This window comes from Syngnathoides biaculeatus, chromosome 2 (assembly GCF_019802595.1).
Source record: "Syngnathoides biaculeatus isolate LvHL_M chromosome 2, ASM1980259v1, whole genome shotgun sequence".
Lineage (NCBI taxonomy): Eukaryota > Metazoa > Chordata > Actinopteri > Syngnathiformes > Syngnathidae > Syngnathoides > Syngnathoides biaculeatus.
In genome coordinates, this window is record NC_084641.1 from 18,197,922 (window position 1) to 18,218,195 (window position 20,274).

Sequence of the window (20,274 nt, forward strand, 5' to 3'; positions counted from 1 at the left end):
CAATATTATCTGGAATATGCGATAGAGATTCCACTTCAAACCTGTTCTGTTCAGTCGCCATTTTGGAAGATTGTGGAGCATGGCAACTGTAGCTAAGGGGGGCGGAGCTGAAGATCGTTAGTCGGAAAGGTCCATCCAGAACGCTGTAGCGAGAGGTCAGAGCCGATGACTCTGATTCTGTAGTCATTACACGGGCTCCCAGTTATCTTTAGAACATGTTTTAAAGTTCAGTTACTGATCTATAAAACACTAAAATGGGTTTGGTGCTGAATACATGCTAATGGGATACAAATCCAGTCGGGCTCTGAGGCCGACAGACTCAGGTCAAATAGTGGAGCGCAGAATCCAAAGCAAACATTGTGAAGCAGCATTTAGCTATTATGGAAAGGAAACAAGTTACCAATAGAAGTGAATATTACGACAAAAGCATGACACAGACCTGTAATTGAGACACCTGGGCATTTTTTTAAACAGAAGGCCCCACCCCCTACATAATCCGATGGCAAATTTCAATGTCATATTTTGAATACGTATAGAGCGACTGTAAATGTAGTGTCCAGAGCTAACGTACAACAAAAATGCAACACTTTACAATTTTCAGGCGTCAAACAAGTATGAAAATAAATTAACTTGTCAATGTTAACACTCTTTCAGACAAAGGTCAAGCAAAATTGAAAAATAACGTGCAACGGCCTTTGCCTTTAACAGAATGCAGTGAAGACGGACGGATATTGTGGCAAACGTTGCACACTTTCACAAACATGAAGGTGAGAGATTTGAGTTTCGGGTGTTCAACAGAAAGTCTACGCACAAGTCTGGTGTTAGATTTTTCAGGCCTGCTTTTCCGGGCTCACAGAGCTGGCGTCCCGCCTCCGCTTAGATGCTGATACTCCCTCTGAAGGTCTTTGGTGGACGGTTCAGTCTCCGATAGAGACAAACCGCGACATTGAAAAAAATCAAGATGGTCACAAAGTGAACGTAGAGGTGATTGTTCTTGGCCGTGTGCAGGATTAGGCGCCATCCGGCAGAGCGCTCACCAAGACATTTCATTGTTCACAGTCATGCTTTGTGATTCCTGACGGGAGAGCACTTCTGCTTTCCCGTTCTCCTGCGTTACATAGTTGCCTCTTTCGCTGAAGAGTAAATCTCCCACGGCGGCCTGACCGGGACTGTCCTCGTTCTCCTCTGGCATCCCTGAGCCGCCGCTGCCGGTGTCCTCCAGCGACACCCGTGCAGCAGGACACGCGGCCTCTTCGTCGACCCCGTGAGGCGACGCGAAGAATACTTCTCTGGTGGGTTCTTTGTCACATGGCACACATGCCTCAATACAGCCAGAAGGACACAAAGACAAAAGAGTACAATACTTGGGTTTTGGATAGCTGATGGAAGCTTCACTTAACACAAGAGACGACTTCCCATCCAGTTTCTATAGCAATCACGAGGGTTGCAGGTCTCTTGGAACTTATCCCAGTAGACTTTGGGAGCGAGGCGGGCTACACGCTGAACGGACCCTGACATTTACTAGTGTACACTCGCTACGTTAGCTTATCTCATCCCTGAGTTTGGTGATCATGGAACCAGGCCAACTCTTCATCAGCATTTTATTATTATAATTGTTATTATGATTATTATTATTACGACATGGATGGGACTCAGTAAAAGTCATGTCATGGTCCAAGCCGCTTATCCGCACAAACATCTCTCAGCTAGCTTCGGGCGAAAGGCGGCCTAACACCCTGAACCGGTCGCCAGTCAGTCGCAGGGCAGATATCGACATCATCACTGAGCGGGAATCGATCCCACGCTGCACGCACCAAAGGCAGGCGTGTGTACCACTACGCAATCAGTGACTCCTTCAATAAAAGTCAACAATCCGAATTTGGATCCACATTTACGGTGACCATACAGTTCTGAGAGCCCGGGTTCACATCCAGCCTCGCCTGTGTGGAGTTTTCAGGTTCTCCCTGCGCCTGAGTGCGTTTTCGCTGGGTACTTTGGTTTCCTCCCACATCCCAAAACAGGTTAATTCAAGACTTTAAATTGCTTGTAGGTGTGAATGTGAGTGCGAATGCAATTGGCTGGCGACCAGTTCAGGGTGTACGTACGCCGCCTCTCGCCCGGAGTTGTTGTTGAATAGTCACGACAGGTGAACACACACTACAATTAAAAAAAAAAAAAAAGATTTACCTTTCCCTTGGAATCTGCTTCTTTGCCTAACAGAAAGAAGAAAGGGAGATGTTATGATTGATCTGACAATTACATTGTTAGAAACGGCGTAGAGTTAAGTGGACTGGCCTTTGTGAGGAGAGAACTACTGTAACAAACTTCAGATTCTAAGATCGACATGCTAGGTGTGTGGTGGTGGTGGTGGTGGTGGTGGTGGGGGGGGGGGGGGAAACCAGCATATGCTCCAAAATCACCTTGTCGAGAACGGGAGATGCATGGTCTGAGTGACTACAGCATTTTCCACCAGACATCGTCATCCTTTTGCCCTTCATTGTTGCACTCAACCCTTTGTGACCCGGAAATTTCACACGCCCTACTGGAGGGTTTGAGTGTCAGTCATAGTCACGTTCAATGCGTTGTCAAATCATTCCCGAAAGGAAGCAATTATTTTGATGTTAACGATCAGAGCCAACTCCTGTGAGGTGAATTCGCAATCAATCTAACGTAACACTTTTGACCTCAGTTCACCAATCAAATGGTACAAAGGGGTCACAAGACCGCACGCAGTCTTTTATTTGGCTTTGCTGGACTGCCAAAGTAGAAAAAAAAATCTGTGATGAGTGACTCACGTTTTCATTTCAGAATAGAAAAAAAAAAACAACACTATGAAGCAGTGTCGTCTAGTCACTGGCCAAACGTACTACACATTTCAGCCCACTTCTAACTTGACAAAACGTGATACGGTAAGTTGCAGATGTTTTTGTTTTTCTTTTGGCAGTGCATATGGCAATAACAGCCCTATTTTATGATTGCACTGTACCTGAAAAAGCACTTTTTTGGGGTGTATGAGCTATAATCTCAGCCTCTTTGTCTCTCACATGCATGCGTGCGTGTCAACTATAGCTGTAATGCAAGTATCATAAAAGATATCTACAAAAAGACTTTTGCTTTATCAATACATTTTGTCAACAAGGAGCTTCTTCCTCTTGTCATTTCAGGGAAAGCAAATAATGTTTCCCAATTGGGCAGAGCCAGGCTTGGCGCTTTTGTGCCGCAAAGGGTTCGTGTCCTTGGAGATGCGCCCAGCAGAGGGACGTCAATCTGAATTTACAAGTCCTCAGACCACATCCAAATACTGACGCAGTAAGTAAACCGCTGGTATAACGTCGTGATCGGGTCCTAAGGAGATACTGAACTGCGCGAACATATTTAAGTCACCAGCAGTTATAACGAGCTGACCCACACAAGATGGCTGCCATTATGCGTTGTCCTTTTCTGCTCAGTCAGTTGCCCCACATTTAAAGGAAATGAGATGAGATGCTTTGATTGGCGGTGAATGAAATCAGCCCACAGCGGCATAGCCCGTCCACCGTCAGATTTGTCGACCTCTGCTTATCTACGGAATTACTAACATCGGTCTAAGCCGCCACCGGTGCACAGGTTCATGACAGTGGACCTCATGGAGTTAAACTGTTCACCACTTCAGTTGTTTGGATCTCTGGGGCATGGTTAAAACAAAGTCCAGGTACACACTTGGGTTTTCTGGCAAGAACGGACCATCCCCCGATATATACTGTACTTCATTCCATCAGTGGCTATGCGATGCAGTTGCGAGTTACTTAGTCATGACCCCAATATCGTGCAATTAGTTAGCAGACTATGCCTACACCCTGAAAAATGCACATCTTCCCTGGAAAGAACAGGTTGGGATCATAATTGTGATATCCGGGCCACAATACGACAAAACTAGCATGGTGTGCTCAAATGTCTCGAGTCTTAGGCTGAAAATGTGTGCCTTTGTGTTTAATAACTGGTCAATCTCCCCTGAAGTGTCTTTGCGACGTAACGCCACACACGACGACAAGCGAGGTGGTGCCGAATTGTGCGACACCACCGCTGACGGTTGCCCGCGTACTGTAGCGGCTAGCGCCGAGTTGTCGTGACAAAGATAATCCTCGGCGCGACTGGTCGTATATTCCAGGTACTGGAGCTTTAATATTTTAGGATGGAATAATGATTATCCACTTCACGGCACATTAATCGGACAAATGAGCACACAGTGGCAGGTTGAAGTCTCCGTTGTGGCCCAACAAATAAATTATGAAAATCTTTCATTCTGTAAGCCGCACTGACGTTGAATACGTTGTAGTGGGATGACGTGTGAATGTTGCTCAATGAAGCTGTGTGGCATCATGGGTAATGCGCCTCATTTCAGCTCAAAACACTGGCTGTAATTAATAACTTAACAATCAAGCTTGTACCTCTTGAGAACCAGATCTTCTTGATGGCCGCTAGTAGCAGGATCACGATCACAGCTAAGACCCCACATGCAATGAATACATGCCGCCGCTGGTTCTTCTCTGCAAAACAGTAACAACAAGTGTTTAATTGGTAGAAACGTCGTAATTCACAAAGCAAAATAAGTAAATGTAACAACGTAGCGTTACATCAAGAAAATGTGTCAGTTAATCTGAAAATGTGGTACATTAGCTCCCTCTTGGGCTAAATCAAATAATTACAGAGTTACAGTAAATACAAATAAAATCCATCCATCCATCCATCCATCTATCTATCTATCCATCCATTTTCTTTGCCGCTTATCCTCACGAGGGTCCCGGGGAGTGCTGGAGCCTATCCCAGCTGTCAACGGGCAGGAGCATGAGATACAAGAAAAATAATGACGTGACTGAACACATAAAATGTGATATTTTGAATTACAGACAAATTAAGTTACGCCTTTTAAAAAGTTTGCATGTGCATTTAAAACCGTTAGCCAGATTGGAGGACGCGGCCTAAGTACAATTCAGTTGCATTGGACTTTTAACAACAACTCATTTGAATTGAATCTTTTGGAAATGTTTGTACAGTATTTAGGTACTTGGCGGCACAATGGAGTGACTGGAATAAAACACTTAGGGTTACTACGTCACTCTACTTAAAAGGGAAATCCACTGGTTTGCATTAACAATGTATCTAATATATCATGTAATATGGACTTTATTTTGACAATGTGATGTTAAAACGTCTCATTTAATGGTGTTTTCAGAAGATTTTTAATCGACAATTACGAATTTTCAGGGGGCTGCATTTTCGTGAGTCACATGACCTACGTGCAAGGATGTGACGTGTCCTGTGCCGCAACAAAGGCTTGACTACATGGGACACCATTTATGCTCAGCGCTCATTTCTCGGATTGATCCTCATCTGATGAAGAAATCGCAGTATGGCTTGATCGGGAAGATTGAGGAATACTTCCATACACAGCCGTGCAGCCGTGAGCACCGTCTTAAGGCCCATCTTAAGTTTGCCACTGACCATTTGGATGATACAGAGGAGTCATGGGAGAAAGTTTTGTGGTCAGATGAGACCAAAATGGAACTTTTTGGTCATAATTCCACTAACCGTGTTTGGAGGAAGACGAACGATGAGTTCCATCCCAAGAACACCATCCCTACTGTGAAGCACAGGGGTGGTAGCATCATGGTTTGGGGTGTTTTTCTGCACGTGGGACAGGACGACTCCACTGTATTAAGGTGAGGGTGACCGCGGTTATGTATTGTGAGATTTTGGGGAACAACCTCTTTCCCTCAGCCACAGCATTGAAGCTGGGTCGCGGCTGGGTCTTTCAACATGACAATGACCCGAAGCACACGTAAGAAGCATATCAAGGTTCTGGCGTGGCCTAGCCAGTCTCCAGCCCGAAACCCAATAGAAAATGTTTGGAGGGAGCTGAAACCCCGTGTTTTTCAGCGACGGTCCAGAAACCTGTCTAATCTAGAGAAGATCTGTGTGGAGGAGTGGGCCAAAATCCCTCCTGCAGTGTGTGCAAACCTGGTGAACGACTACAGGAAACGTTTGACCTCTGTAATTGCAAACAAAGGCTACTGTCCCAAATATTAACATTGGGTTTCTCAGGTGTTCAAATACTTATTTGCAGCTGTATGACAGAAATAAATCGTTAAAAAAAAATCAATCAATCAGAAACTGTGATTTCTGGATTTTTCTTTTTAGATTCTCTCACAGTGGACATTCACCTACGATGAAAATTTCAGACCCCTCCATGATTTCTAAGTGGGAGAACTTGCAATATAGCAGGGTGTTCAAATACTTATTTTCTTCACTGTATTACATGACCTATTGGATACGTTGTTAATTCAAACCAGTGGATTTTACGATGGTGGTGCTTGAAGAGGGAAGTACTTTTTCACACTGTTCGTGGTGTAAACCACTTGAGAAACTCAGATTTAGCCCTTATACCGTAATTTGTGCCCTACAGAGCGCACCTGGTTATAAGCCCAAGTACACAGAAACAGTTTAACGCTAGCGTGGCGCTAACGCTAGCGCGGCACCGCATGAACCACGTTGTTGAAAGCGTGTGAAAAAAGTCGCGGCTTGTAGGCCGGGAATTACGGTACATACAGTATCACACTGGAGTGTAGAGACTATGATATTATATACTGTAAAGTGTGTGTATGTCTAAGGTGACGATCCCACGCAGACCATAGAAACCACACAAGGTGATTTGACTCATCGCTGCTCAGCACTCAACTTACCACATACGACATCAGAGGAGTCTGATCCTCTTCGACCGACAACGTAGGCGCCCTCACACCTGCAAATATTGCTGCTGTTTAAAATGATATCTGGGCAGTTTTATTTAAAATACCGGACACAATAAGACAACAGAGTACGTTTTTAGTTATGTATACATTTGTCGAATGTTGAATACGGCTATGACACACCCCCGAAAAATTATTTGAGCTGTAGTGTGGTCTAGCCTCACCAGATATCTTCTCTTTTGGATATTTTCCATGTATATTTAATTTTAGCTGTTCAACGATCACTATAATAGTCATGGGATCCACGTGTCACTGAAACGAGGCCTAGCCCTGAAAAAAATGATTCCCTGAAAATTAAAGTAAAAAACATTTATCCTACATCACAGTTCTTGCTTCGTGGTACTGCTATATTGCAGTTTTTTTTTGTTTTTTACATTTCAGTTGTTACTGTTTTATACTCTCTCACTCTCTCTCACCTATATTATTATGATATGTTTCCGTCTCCCACGTTAGCAGATGTTTTAGAGCAACATATTTTGCCCCAAATTTTAATGGTAAACGATAGTATTGCCGATTTTTTTTTAATGCCACTAATATAAAAACATTACAGCATAATACAGAATTGTACACATCTTACAAATTATGCCCTGGTAATCAAACATATGAGCACAACTGTCGAATGTTGTCTTATTGACTAAATAACTGTAGGTGGCTGGCAACCAGTTCAGGGCGTACCCCACCTCCTGCCCGTTGACAGCTGGGATAGACTCCAGCACTCCCGTGACCCCTGTGAGGATAAGCGACTCAGAAAATGGCTGGCTGGAATGGACATGTCGTATTTTGGATTTGTACACATTTTACTGATTTTGATGTAACAAATCTTAAAAACTAAAACGTTTTAGAGGTTTACATACAAGCACTTTTAATAAATGCTCTGTGTGGGAACCTTCTTTTCCTTTCGGCTTGTCCCGTTAGGGGTCGCCACAGCGTGTCATCTTTTGCCATCTTAGCCTATCTCCTGCATCTTCCTCTCTAACCCCAACTGCCCTCATGTCTTCCCTCACCACATCCATAAACCTTCTCTTTGGTCTTCCTCTCGCTCTTTTGCCTGGGAGCTCCATCCTCAGCATCCTTCTACCAATATACTCACTCTCTCGCCTCTGAACATGTCCAAACCATCGAAGTCTGCTCTCTCGAATCTTGTCTCCAAAACATCCAGCTTTGGCTGTCCCTCTAATGAGCTCATTTTTAATCCTATCCAACCTGGTCACTCCGAGCGAGAACCTCAACATCTTCATTTCTGCCACCTCCAGTTCTGCTTCCTGTTGCTTCTTCAGTGCCATCATTTCTAATCCGTACATCATGGCCGGCCTCACAAATGTTTTATAAACTTTGGCCTTCATCCTAGCGGAGACTCTTCTGTCACATAGAACACCAGACACCTTCCGCCAACTGTTCCATCCCGCTTGTACCCGTTCCTTCACTTCCTTCCCACACTCTCCATTGCTCTATATTGTTGACCAAGTATTTGAAGTCGTCCACCTTTGCCTTCACTCTTCCTCCTCCGCCCCTTTCATTCACGCACATATATTATTTTTTACTTCGACTAATCTTCATTCCTCTCCTTTCCAGTGCGTGCCTCCATCTTTCTAATTGTTCCTCCGACTGCTCCCTGCTTTCACTGCAACACAATATCATCTGCAAACATCATGGTCCAAGGGGATTCCAGTCTAACCTCATCTGTCAGCCTATCCATTACCACAGCAAACAGGAAGGGGCTCAGAGCTGATCCCTGATGCAGTCCCACCTCCACCTTCAATTCTTCTGTCACACCTACGGCACATTTCACCGGCTGTTCTGCTGCCCTCACACATATCCTGTACTATTCTAACATATTTCTATGCCACCCCAGACTTGCGCGTGCAGTACCACAGTTCCTCTCTTGGAACTCTGGGAACCTCCCACTGAGAAATCTAAACAAACATAACACTGGCTGTTCCATTTTAAGTGACGTTTGTCCCAAATGTTAAATTTATTTTCTTCAACTCAGCTTTCATCCCGAGTCTCGGTCTGCTACGTTTCTTCTGGTCTGCGTCTGGGCTGCCTGCAATCGGTGATTATGACCTGAGATGCAGATTTGAAAGAGCAAAGGGGAGTGGCTGAACTCGTACGTCATTGGTCAGTACAGCTCATCAGCCCTGCAAAGTCTGTAAATTATTGTGTCTTGAATCATAACCTTTCTTTTTAGGTGATGGTTTGGTTACGACAGGAACTGCTTCTGCGTCTGAATGTGGACCGTAGGCCACCAGTTAGTGACCTTTGCACGTTGGCACGTTCGAGCGAGCCATTGCGATGTGATGCGGGTATGACAGTTGATGTGGGCGTATTTTCACTTTATACTAAAAAAAAAAACATTTAATAACACCTTGTAGTATACTAACTTGAATTCAGCCCTATGGGGGCACAAACCAGTGCAATCTGTAGGCCGGTCCCAAGCCCGGATAAATGCAGAGGGTTGCGTCAGGAAGGGCATCCGGCGTAAAAACTGTGCCAAACAAATATGAGCGTTCATCTAAAGAATCCCATACCGGATCGGTCGTGGCCCGGGTTAACAACGCCCGCCCCCGGCACTGCTAACCTGCAGGGCGTCGGTGGAAATTCAGCTACTGTGGGTCGAAGACAAAGAAGAGGAGGAAACCGGACCCAGCGTCAGAAGAAAAAGAGGAATGCACAGAGCCTACAACTCAGTGTAGGGACTTTGAATGTTGGGACTATGACAGGAAAAGCACAGGAGTTGGTTGACATGATGATTAGGAGAAAGGTTGATATTCTGTGCATCCAAGAGAGCAGGTGGAAAGGTAGTAAGGCTAGAAGTTTGGGAGCAGGGTTTAAATTATTCTACCACGGAGTAGATGGGAAGAGAAATGGAGTAGGGGTTATTTTAAAGGAAGAGCTGGCTAAGAATGTCTTGGAGGTGAAAAGAGTATCAGATCGAGTGATGAGACTAAAATTTGAAATTGAGGGTGTTATGTATAATGTGGTTAGCGGCTATGCACCACAGGTAGGATGTGACCTAGAGTTGAAAGAGAAATTCTGGAAGGAACTAGATGAAGTAGTTCTGAGCATCCCAGACAGCGAGAGAGTTGTGATTGGTGCAGATTGTAATGGACATATTGGTAAAGGAAACAGGGGCGATGAAGAAGTGATGGGTAAGTACGGCATCCAGGAAAGGAACTTTGAAGGGCAGATGGTGGTGGACTTTGCAAAAAGGATGGAGATGGCTGTAGTGAACACTTATTTCCAGAAGAGGGAGGAACATATAGTGACCTACAAGAGCGGAGGTAGAATCACGCAGGTAGATTATATTTTGTGCAGACGATGTAATCTGAAGGAGGTTACTGACTGTAAAGTAGTGGTAGGGGAGAGTGTAGCTCGACAGCATAGGATGGTAGTATGTAGGATGATTCTGGTGGTGGGTAGGAAGATTAAGAAGACAAAGGTAGAGCAGAGAACCATGTGGTGGAAGCTGAGAAAGGAAGAATGTTGTGCGGCCTTCCGGAAAGAGGTGAGACAGGCTCTCGATGGACAACCGAAGCTCCCGGAAGACTGGACGACGACAGCCAAGGTGATCAGAGAGACAGGCAGGAGAGTACTTGGTGTGTCATCTGGTAGGAAAGGGGAGAAAGAGACTTGGTGGTGGAACCCCATAATACAGGGAGTCATACAAGGAAAGAGATTAGCGAAGAAGAAGTGGGATACTGAGAGGACTGAGGAGAGGCGAAAGGAGTACATCGAGATGCGACGTAGGGCAAAGGTAGAGGTGGCAAAGGCTAAACAAGAGGCATATGAAGACATGTACACCAGGTTGGACACGAAAGAAGGAGAAAAGGATCTCTACAGGTTGGCCAGACAGAGGGATAGAGATGGGAAGGATGTGCAGCAGGTAAGGGTGATTAAGGATAGAGATGGAAATGTGTTGACTGGTGCCGGTAGTGTGCTAAATAGATGGAAAGAATACTTTGAGAAGTTGATGAATGAAGAAAATGAGAGAGAAGGAAGAGTTGAAGAGGCAAGAGTGAAGGACCAGGAAGTGGAAATGATTACTAAGGGGGAAGTCAGAAAGGCACTACAAAGGATGAAAAATGGAAAGGCAGTTGGTCCTGATGACATACCGGTAGAGGTATGGAAGCAATTTGGAGAGATGGCTGTGGAGTTTTTGACCAACTTATTCAACAGAATACTAGCGGGCGAAAAGATGTCTGAAGAATGGAGGAAAAGTGTTCTAGTTCCCATTTTTAAGAACAAAGGGGATGTTCAGAGCTGTGGGAACTATAGAGGAATAAAGTTGATGAGCCACACAATGAAGTTATGGGAAAGAGTAGTGGAGGCTAGACTCAGGACAGAAGTAAGTATCTGCGAGCAACAGTATGGTTTCATGCCTAGAAAGAGTACCACAGATGCATTATTTGCCTTGAGGATGCTCGTGGAAAAGTACAGAGAAGGTCAGAAGGAGCTACATTGTGTCTTTGTGGATCTAGAGAAAGCCTATGACAGAGTACCAAGAGAGGAACTGTGGTACTGCATGCGTAAGTCTGGTGTGGCAGAGAAGTATGTTAAAATAGTACAGGACATGTATGATGGTAGCAGAACAATGGTGAGGTGTGCCTTAGGTGTGACAGAGGAATTTAAGGTGGAGGTGGGACTGCATCAGGGATCAGCTCTGAGCCCCTTCCTGTTTGCAGTGGTAATGGATAGGCTGACAGATGAGGTTAGACTGGAATCCCCTTGGACCATGATGTTCGCAGATGATATTGTCATATGCAGTGAAAGCAGGGAGCATGCAGAGGAACAATTGGAAAGATGGAGACATGCACTGGAAAGGAGAGGAATGAAGATTAGCCGAAGTAAAACAGAATATATGTGCGTGAATGTGAAAAGTAGAGGGGGAAGAGTGAGGCTACAGGGAGAAGAGATAGCGAGGGTGGATGACTTCAAATACTTGGGGTCAACAATACAGAGCAATGGAGAGTGTGGTCAGGAAGTGAAGAAACGGGTCCAAGCAGGTTGGAACAGCTGGCGAAAGGTGTCTGGTGTGTTATGTGACAGAAGAGTCTCTGCTAGGATGAAGGGCAAAGTTTACAAAACAGTGGTGAGGCCGGCCATGATGTACGGATTAGAGACGGTGGCACTGAAGAAACAACAGGAAGCTGAACTGGAGGTGGCAGAAATGAAGATGTTGAGGTTCTCGCTCGGAGTGACCAGGTTGGATAGGATTAGAAATGAGCTCATTCGAGGGACGGCCAAAGCTGGATGTTTTGGAGACAAGATTCGAGAGAGCAGACTTCGATGGTTTGGACATGTTCAGAGGCGAGAGAGTGAGTATATGGTAGAAGGATGCTGAGGATGGAGCTCCCAGGCAAAAGAGCGAGAGGAAGACCAAAGAGAAGGTTTATGGATGTGGTGAGGGAAGACATGAGGGCAGTTGGGGTTAGAGAGGAAGATGCAGGAGATAGGCTAAGATGGCAAAAGATGACACGCTGTGGCGACCCCTAACGGGACAAGCCGAAAGGAAAAGAAGAAGTAGTATACTAACTTGGTCCATGTCATACAGCTGCTGTCCCATGAGCTCTGGTTAGAAAATGTGCCTTCAGGACATTTGTGGCATACTGTGTCGTGGGTTTGATTCCCTGGCAACGGAAAAGGAGATTTAGTGCAAAATGACAGCAAAAACTGATTTTGTTAAGTGCAACGTCAAAGGTGCCACACCTTTCACGACCACCCCCCATCCAGGCTCACAAGGCCTGTGCGGTACACAAGTGAGGCACACATCACTGGAGCAGTGGAATCCCTGTTTACACAGGCAGGTGCTTTTTTCGGTTTTGCTCCTCTGTTCCCCAATCTGAAAGTTTTTATCTAGCAAAAAAAAAAAAAAAAAAAAAAAAAAAGCCCAGTGAAGCTGAGCAACACTAAACATATCAAAGCTGTGATGAATGTGCGGCAAAGACGTCTCACTCGGGTCACAGTACGGCTGACGTTGACACTTGTCTTCCGTCGTGTATGTATCCTGATACTCGTTGTCGTCGCATGGGAGGCATTGAGGAGTTGAGCACGTGCCCAAGTTAGACATCCTAGTGCCTGAAATCATGGTAACGTCAAGCTTTCAGATAAGCGCTTCTTCGCATTATTGCTACTGAATGAAAATTGTTGAGCTAGAAGAGTGTTAACGTAGCTTATTAGTCACTTATATTGTTTCAGTCTTCATTTTAGGTAACTTTTGACGTCTTTGGGGGTTATTCTTGCCTTTTGTGGGTATGGATGTGTGTGCATATTTTTAAGATAATAAAGGTAATCGGTCGTGGTTTACCTGGATCACACATTTGGCAGCACCGCCCGCTGTCTATGTATTGAGTCAGAGGGTCACACGGAGGCTGAGCTGCAATAATTACCTGTACAATAAAACGCAAGACTTCGTCACTTCAATTACAAAAAAACGATAAAGATGTATAGAATTGTACAGGTGAGTAAGACTGCAGAAGGGTTCATCAAGCTTTTGAAACTGAGAGCTTTCACACTACTAGTTTAATACATAATTATAAAATTAAAAATGTTTCAAACCATTTAGCTGTATGCATCTATTCCGAAAAATAATGATTCATTAATGTTCTTCAAAATGATCAATGACTCCTCAGCAACGAAAGACACAGATACTATTATGCCACACATGTCTAAAATCTCTGCCTTTGTCACCAATTTTAAATGTTCACTTCTACACAACCACTACAGCAAAGAGAATGAGATATACACATATATATATATATATATATATATATTTATTTATTTTTTAACCTAAAACCTTGGTCGCACTAATACTACTGCTAATAAAAAGGCTGCTGGGCCCCATGCTGTGAAAGCGAAAGTGAAAATGTCGGTAACATAAAAAAAAAAAAGACGAAGTGTCTATTAATTTATTAATTAACAAATGTCGTCTGGTGTGCAGTGTGAGCGAACACTCACCCAAGCTGCCGACAGCAAGGCCACCGTGGTCACCGTCGCCATAGTTGGGCGACGACGTGACTTCTCTCTGCCGCACGGAGAGCACCACAAGTCGGCGGCTGGCTTGGCGAACGCCGGGCTGACTGTTTCGCTTAAGCGGGATTGGCAGAGGAGGAAGAAGAAGGAGGAGGAGTGTCGGGGACTTTCCTCCTTATCCACCAGTGGGACCATTTCCCGGAAGACATTCACGGACACAGTTTCAACCCGAAGTGGGACAACGTGAAACCAGTCATTCAAATAAGAAGAATAACGAGATAATGCGATTGCTTGTGAATGCTGAAAACCTGAAGGGCAATGAAATGCTGTGGAGTTATTGTTGAAATAGTTTGAGATGACTGAGAAATGTGGAAGAACTCAGTCAATATGTAAAATATTATAATACTTTTGCCCAAGATGTCTTGAATGAATTAAACAATTTGGTTTTGGAATCAGTCAACCTTTGTGGAAAGAGCAGATAAAGGTGTAATGTATCAATAAATATGGGAATTTTTAATGTGAAAACATTTTATCAAAAAAACAAAACACAATTCGCATGTTTTCATAACCATCCATTTTACATGCCGCTTATCCTCATTAGGGTTGGGGGCAATCTGGACACTGGTCGCCAGCCAATCACAAAGCAAATAAAGAAAGTTTCAGTTAAACCAAGTAATCATGGTTTTGGAATCTGTTGGAAGTACAACCCCCCCCCCCCCACCCCCCTAACAAACAAAAACAGAAGCACGGGAAAGAACATGTAAACTACAAAGCACGCAGGAAGGCTGGAGTTCAGATTCACAGCTCAAAACCCACAACTGTGAGGTAGGTGTGCTCACCATGACGCGTTTCCCAACCGTTACTGAGCCGAGGCACAAATTTGACCCCCTTGGATCCCCAAAAATGTACCAAAAGTCACATAAACTGGGAACACACATTGATTGTGCACCAACTGGCATCTAGTCAAATAGCATTTCATTGCTCTGCCTGACACTATGCGTTGTTGGCATAGATAGTTGAATATATATATACCATACGTTAATAATGACTATTCTACCAAGTAAGTGAAAGTGAAACATCTACTGCGGCACATCTGATGATCTCGCAGTACACTAATATGCCATGAAATCCTATGAATATAAAAATAACCATGCGCCATGCAAATGCTTGTATGCAGGTCGTAAAAGAACACACATTTTTAAACAGGACTTAAAATTCTGAAAACATTACAAACGCAGGATAATTGGTGACTTCCAGGAGCTCAGGACCTGAATATGGATTAACAGGCTGGAAGTACACCAAGGAAGAAGACTGCAGGGGCTCAAAAATATTATTATGTATGAGTTATGCCCATGTCATCAAAAGCAGAAGTTGTGGTACTGTCGTGTTGACAACACTTCTGTTGCACGCCAAAATTCGGAAGGAATTCCCCCGTAAAATTCTCATGCTGGGATTTCCCTCAATGTCACGAGAGATTCTCTTGTGTCCCTGGACGTACCGTTATGGATTCAAAACGAAAGAAACAAAAAAAAATCTCTTATCATGATTGAACTAAAAAAAAAAACAAAAAAAACACCTCACCTGATTTCAGAACAAAAGGCCATGGGGTAAACAAATGAAGAGAATGGCAGACATTTTTTTTTCTTCAGGACACATCTCTCTCTTTATTAGAAGAAAAAGAAGACAACTTTCGCTTTTAGCTACTTCCCACTGAAGGTGGGATCATTTTCTACCCGCCAGAACACACAATTCACTGTGCCTTGCTCTGACCTTTGGCTACTCTTCCAGTACGGGTCCCAAAGGGTGGCACATGGGAAAAACAAAAGATCCATCCATCGTCGTTGCCGCTTATTCTCACGAGGGTTGTGGGAATGCTGGAGCCCATCCCATCTGTCAGAGGGAGGAAACCCGAGTGCCCAGAGAAAACCCACGCAGGCACTGGGGGAACATGGACACAGACGGGTCCGGGATTGAACACTGAACTCAATAGCTGTATTGTCGTGCTCATATTCTACGAAAAAGCTAGAAGCTCCTTTGTGTTCCACTACGTGACATCTGTATTCCTTTATTTTCCCCCATCACTGGTAGTCGTTAAAATTAAAACAAAAAAAAAGCAGAGGAAAAAAAAAACATTATGTGTAGAAGCAAATTCTCAAAACATTTTTCCTCTTGGGTGATGTTGCACAGCAATATACTATAGTGTCACCCCTTTATCTATATTTTTCCAGGAAAATGCAGTTGAAATTTGGGGGGATTTGACTTTTGCGGTTCCAATTATGTTGGAATTTCACAAGTCGTGCTATAAAACGAAAAAGGGCTGGGGCTAGTGGGAATGCAACATTTTGGTTCCAGTCGCCGCTTTCGCCACCTTCCTCATTTCAAACTTCCCTTGCACTACTAATCCCACCCCCATGACGACGTTAATGTGGCGGAGGGTGTCACTGTTTGACGCGGGCCGCACACATGTGCAGGCACGTGCTGCCCCCCCCCCCAACCCCCGAGGAGAAAGCTGAAAGGCGAGGCCTAGTAAGGCCCGACATACCTGCGAGAAGCGGAACCTCAGCAGAAGTGGGCGGGGAACTGCAGCACACACAAATTTAACAACAGCTAGATTTTTTTTTTTTTTTTTTTCAGGAGCCGATCGGTGCTCTCGATTTGAAGAGCAACTCTGAGAATGCTGAGTTTAGGAGCAAAGAAGAAGGACAATGTGTCCAGAATGGAGAGATTCATTGAAGACTTGCCACAGGTGAGGGACGACAATGATCACGTTAGAAGCTGTGACTTGTTCAAAGTGTGCTCATATCGCAACTGTGAAGGCAGACTTTGGTTCTGTTTATAGAAGAATGTGAAATTTTTACTGCTTCTTCCCTTGAACCGGCTTCTGCGCTCAATGCAAAGGTCATCCTGTACGGTACTAACTGCCATGGTTCCTCTTTAACAGCATGTCACACTCGTGTTTTGCATGTCTGCCTCACACAATTCTGAGGTTGAGGGTCCAATACTCAGCTTCGGCCTTTTCTTTGTGGGGTTTGCATGTTCTCCCCGTGCTTGTGTGGATTTTCTCCAGGTATTCTGTTTTCCTTCCATTTTCCCAGACCACACGCTAGCTTCATTGAAGAGTCCAAATTGTCCATAGGTGTGAATGGTTGTTTGTCTATGTGTGCAATGTGATCAGGGCAGGCAGATGTGCTAACTACTACTGGCTTCTGGTACTACTACTACTACTGGTACTGTGGGAGATAACCGGAGTGCTGCACTTGGACCAAAACCTTTTGCAGGGGGTGGTACATCAGGCCCAAAGGCGAAGCAGTTCAATTTTGGAGATGATCTGGAAACAGAAATGTATTTGCCACATTTGGACGTTACAGTCCACTTCCATCTAGGCCAAGTGAGTGAGGTGGAACAGTGGAACAGTTGTAGTCTATTAGCCTCACTGCTCTGAGGTCCAGGATTCAACCGGTGTGGAGTTTGCATGTTTTCCCGGGCCTGGGTTTTCTCCGGGCACTCCGGTTTCCTCCCACATCCCAAAAACATGCAACATTAATTGGATACTCTAAATTGCCCCTAGGTGTGATTGTGAGTGCGACTGTAGTCCGTCTCCATGGCTGGCAACCATTTCAGGGTCCCCCTCGACTGCCGGGAGAGGGTCCAGCAGCTCAGAAAACGGTTGGGTGTCTGTGTGTTAAACAGGGTTAGGGACCAACAGATTATATTGCAACAGGATTATGTAACCAGAAAAAAAAAAGGGTAACTATCACAGTTACTACCACATTTATTACTAGTGCATTACAATTACTGAAAAAAACTTTGAATCAGATTGCAGGTACAGCTATCAAAAAAAAAAAAGATCGTAGATTACAATTTTAATGTAGGGAGAGGTTTGTTGTGAGTTTTGAACCTCAACCTTAAGTAGTTTTTTTTAATTTATATTTATTATGATTATATGTTTATTTATTTATAACTTCTCTTTTTCAATTTCACTGTGTAACACACATGAAGAGTTTGTTTTCTAAACGAGACATAGGCCTTTTTTTCAGATTTACGTAACTCGCGCCAAAGTTATCCAGCTCCGAATGGATAATTTTGGCGCGAGTTTCGTAAATCTGAAAAAAAAAAAAAAAAACCGCCTATGTCTGGTTTTGAAAACAAACTCTTCACATACTGAGTCATCTGTTATGAAGCCAGGCAGCACGGTGAACAAGAGGTCAGCACCTTTGTCTGACAGTTGTGAAGTTGTGAAGAGTGCGCCGTCCGTGCTCCTCCTGCTCCAGCGTTCCAAAACATGCATATTCAACATTTGCAGAACATTGTTGATGTTGACTTTATTTTGTGGTCATTTGTGTTGGAGTAATCCCCGAATAATTAAAAGTAATCGAATCATTTTACTTTAATATTGTGGAACTTGATTACGTTACTGCATAATTCCCCCCCCCCCAACAGGTAAACTATTCACTGTATCAGAATACATTTTTAAAGTAACTCTTCCAAACCCGGTGATAAATATTACATTTTCTGTGATGAATTTAGATGCCATAAAGGTATGAAGAAAAGTGCACAGTTAAACTTGAAGTAAAACTAACTAAGTAATCGAATCATTTTACTTTAATATTGTGGAACTTGATTACGTTACTGCATAATCCCCCCCCCCCAACAGGTAAACTATTCACTGTATCAGAATACATTTTTAAAGTAACTCTTCCAAACCCGGTGATAAATATTACATTTTCTGTGATGAATTTAGATGCCATAAAGGTATGAAGAAAAGTGCACAGTTAAACTTGAAGTAAAACTAACTAAGTAATCGAATCATTTTACTTTAATATTGTGGAACTTGATTACGTTACTGCATAATTCCCCCCCCCACCCCCACCCCCAACAGGTAAACTATTCACTGTATCAGAATACATTTTTAAAGTAACTCTTCCAAACCCGGTGATAAATATTACATTTTCTGTGATGAATTTAGATGCCATAAAGGTATGAAGAAAAGTGCACAGTTAAACTTGAAGTCAAACTAACTAAAATTAACCCACAATTCAATGTCACGCGATCTTTGACGGATTTGTGATGATTTGCGATTTCAGCTGAGTAACGAGATGCAGCTGAGCATCATGAACAGGGTGAAGACTGGAGAGTTGTCCATCGACGACGCTCTGGACCTGGCCAGGAAGGACTGGGACCAGTTTACCAATGCTCAGCGTGGCCTTGAGGAGGTCAGAACATTTCATCCAAGACCACATCCAATTCATACCTTCTTTCCGTTGACCTGAGGTCACGATGCCATCGTCTCATGTTGCCAGCTGGATTGCTCACATTTACCCTGGAGGATCTTTGCATAATTTTGGGGGATTACCATGTGGATTGCTGACGTATTTACAAATAGTCTATAAATCTAAGAAGTCATCCATTTTCATATATTCATATCCTTTTCCCTGTCTCGGTTTTTCATGTTTAAAAAAACACATTTTATTGGTCTAAAAAGTGACATCACAGTTGCCATCAGTGGACAAAAATTCCGAGTATGTTCAATTGACTCAGTCAAGTACAAAATGCAAAATCTACTTGGGAAAATGGGGATGCTATCTGTGAGGAAACTGGACTGCCAGGAGAAAACCCACGCAGGCATTGGGAGGACACGCAAACTCCACCCGGGAACTCAGAACTGTGAGGCAGACGCTCTAATCCAGGGGTGCCAAACTCATTTTTCTCGCGGGCCACATCGTTGTTCCGGTTTCCCTCAGAGGGCCATTATTATCACTGTGCAACAAAAATGTTCAATCAATGTTAAAAAAAATCAATTTATGAACTAGTTCTGGAATTAGAAATGAAGGGTAATGTGTTTTTCAACTATTCACATTTGGTAACACAAAAATGCTTGTGCTCTCTCAACTTTATCATTTATGATATATGAGGATTTGAAATTTTGGTACAGATTTGTACAAGAATCATGAAAATTGACACTCTAGATTTGGCTTTGCGGGCCACATAAATCGTGTGACGGGCCAGATCTGGCCCCCCGGCCTTGAGTTTGACACCTGTGCTCTCATCAGTCAGCAACTGGTTAGAGCGGCAACCAACATTTCTTCTTCGTGCCATCTTCAATTCCGGCAAACTGGACATGTTTAATTAGATTGCTGCCACCTTTTTTTTTTTTTTTAAAGGAATGAACACCTACATCAGAGCCAAACTATATTCATGCATTTATAAACTTGAATACAGTAAACATCCAGTAGTATGCAATATCGAATATCAATTATTGAATATTGAATTAACCGGCGAATATTGAAAATATCAGAACAAAAAAATATTTAGTCCATATCAGACAGCACTTCTCCGAGCCATTTTGTCATTTATTGATCTATTCTTTAATGCATTTAATATTTGTCATGTCGGGGCTGTCGCTACAGGAGCAGCTTCCGTCACAGTACAACTTCAGCGTGCACAAGCATGGACGCTATAGGTGGAAGAAGCATGTTTTTCAGGTATCTATCTATCTATCTATCTATCTATCTATCTATCT

The 20,274-nt window shown here is 43.6% G+C and overlaps 2 protein-coding genes across 2 annotated transcripts in view; one reads left to right on the forward strand and one right to left on the reverse strand.

Moving 5' to 3' along the window:
* Positions 1-220: 220 nt before the first annotated feature.
* Positions 221-13,989, reverse strand: cd40 (CD40 molecule, TNF receptor superfamily member 5). The gene is made up of 9 exons (XM_061838879.1): positions 13,740-13,989; positions 13,090-13,171; positions 12,738-12,860; positions 12,492-12,638; positions 12,319-12,412; positions 6,720-6,778; positions 4,428-4,526; positions 2,188-2,213; positions 221-1,321 (listed from the first exon to the last, which is right to left on the reverse strand). The coding sequence occupies exons 1-9, from the start codon at positions 13,947-13,949 to the stop codon at positions 1,034-1,036; spliced, it is 1,128 nt and encodes a 375-aa protein (XP_061694863.1). The 5' UTR covers positions 13,950-13,989; the 3' UTR covers positions 221-1,033.
* Positions 13,990-16,339: 2,350 nt separating this feature from the next.
* The window catches only part of LOC133495285 (uncharacterized), a 47,766-nt gene continuing 43,831 nt past the window's right edge, over positions 16,340-20,274 (forward strand). Inside the window, exons 1-3 of the mRNA XM_061809741.1 lie at positions 16,340-16,500; positions 18,839-18,967; positions 20,162-20,236. Coding sequence (XP_061665725.1) covers positions 16,429-16,500; positions 18,839-18,967; positions 20,162-20,236 — 276 coding nt within the window. The 5' untranslated portion in view covers positions 16,340-16,428. The remainder of the gene's footprint in view (positions 16,501-18,838; positions 18,968-20,161; positions 20,237-20,274) is intronic.

Excerpts from the sequence above, each read along its gene's own strand:
- cd40 (XM_061838879.1), bottom strand. The coding sequence starts at position 13,949 with ATGGTCCCACTGGTGGATAAGGAGGAAAGTCCCCGACACTCCTCCTCC. Across the intron at positions 4,527-6,719 it reads CTCCTCTGATGTCGTATGTG|AGAAGAACCAGCGGCGGCAT; the intron begins GTAAGTTGAGTG and ends ACTGTTTTGCAG. Across the intron at positions 1,322-2,187 it reads AAGCAGATTCCAAGGGAAAG|GCATGTGTGCCATGTGACAA; the intron begins GTAAATCTTTTT and ends GGCTGTATTGAG.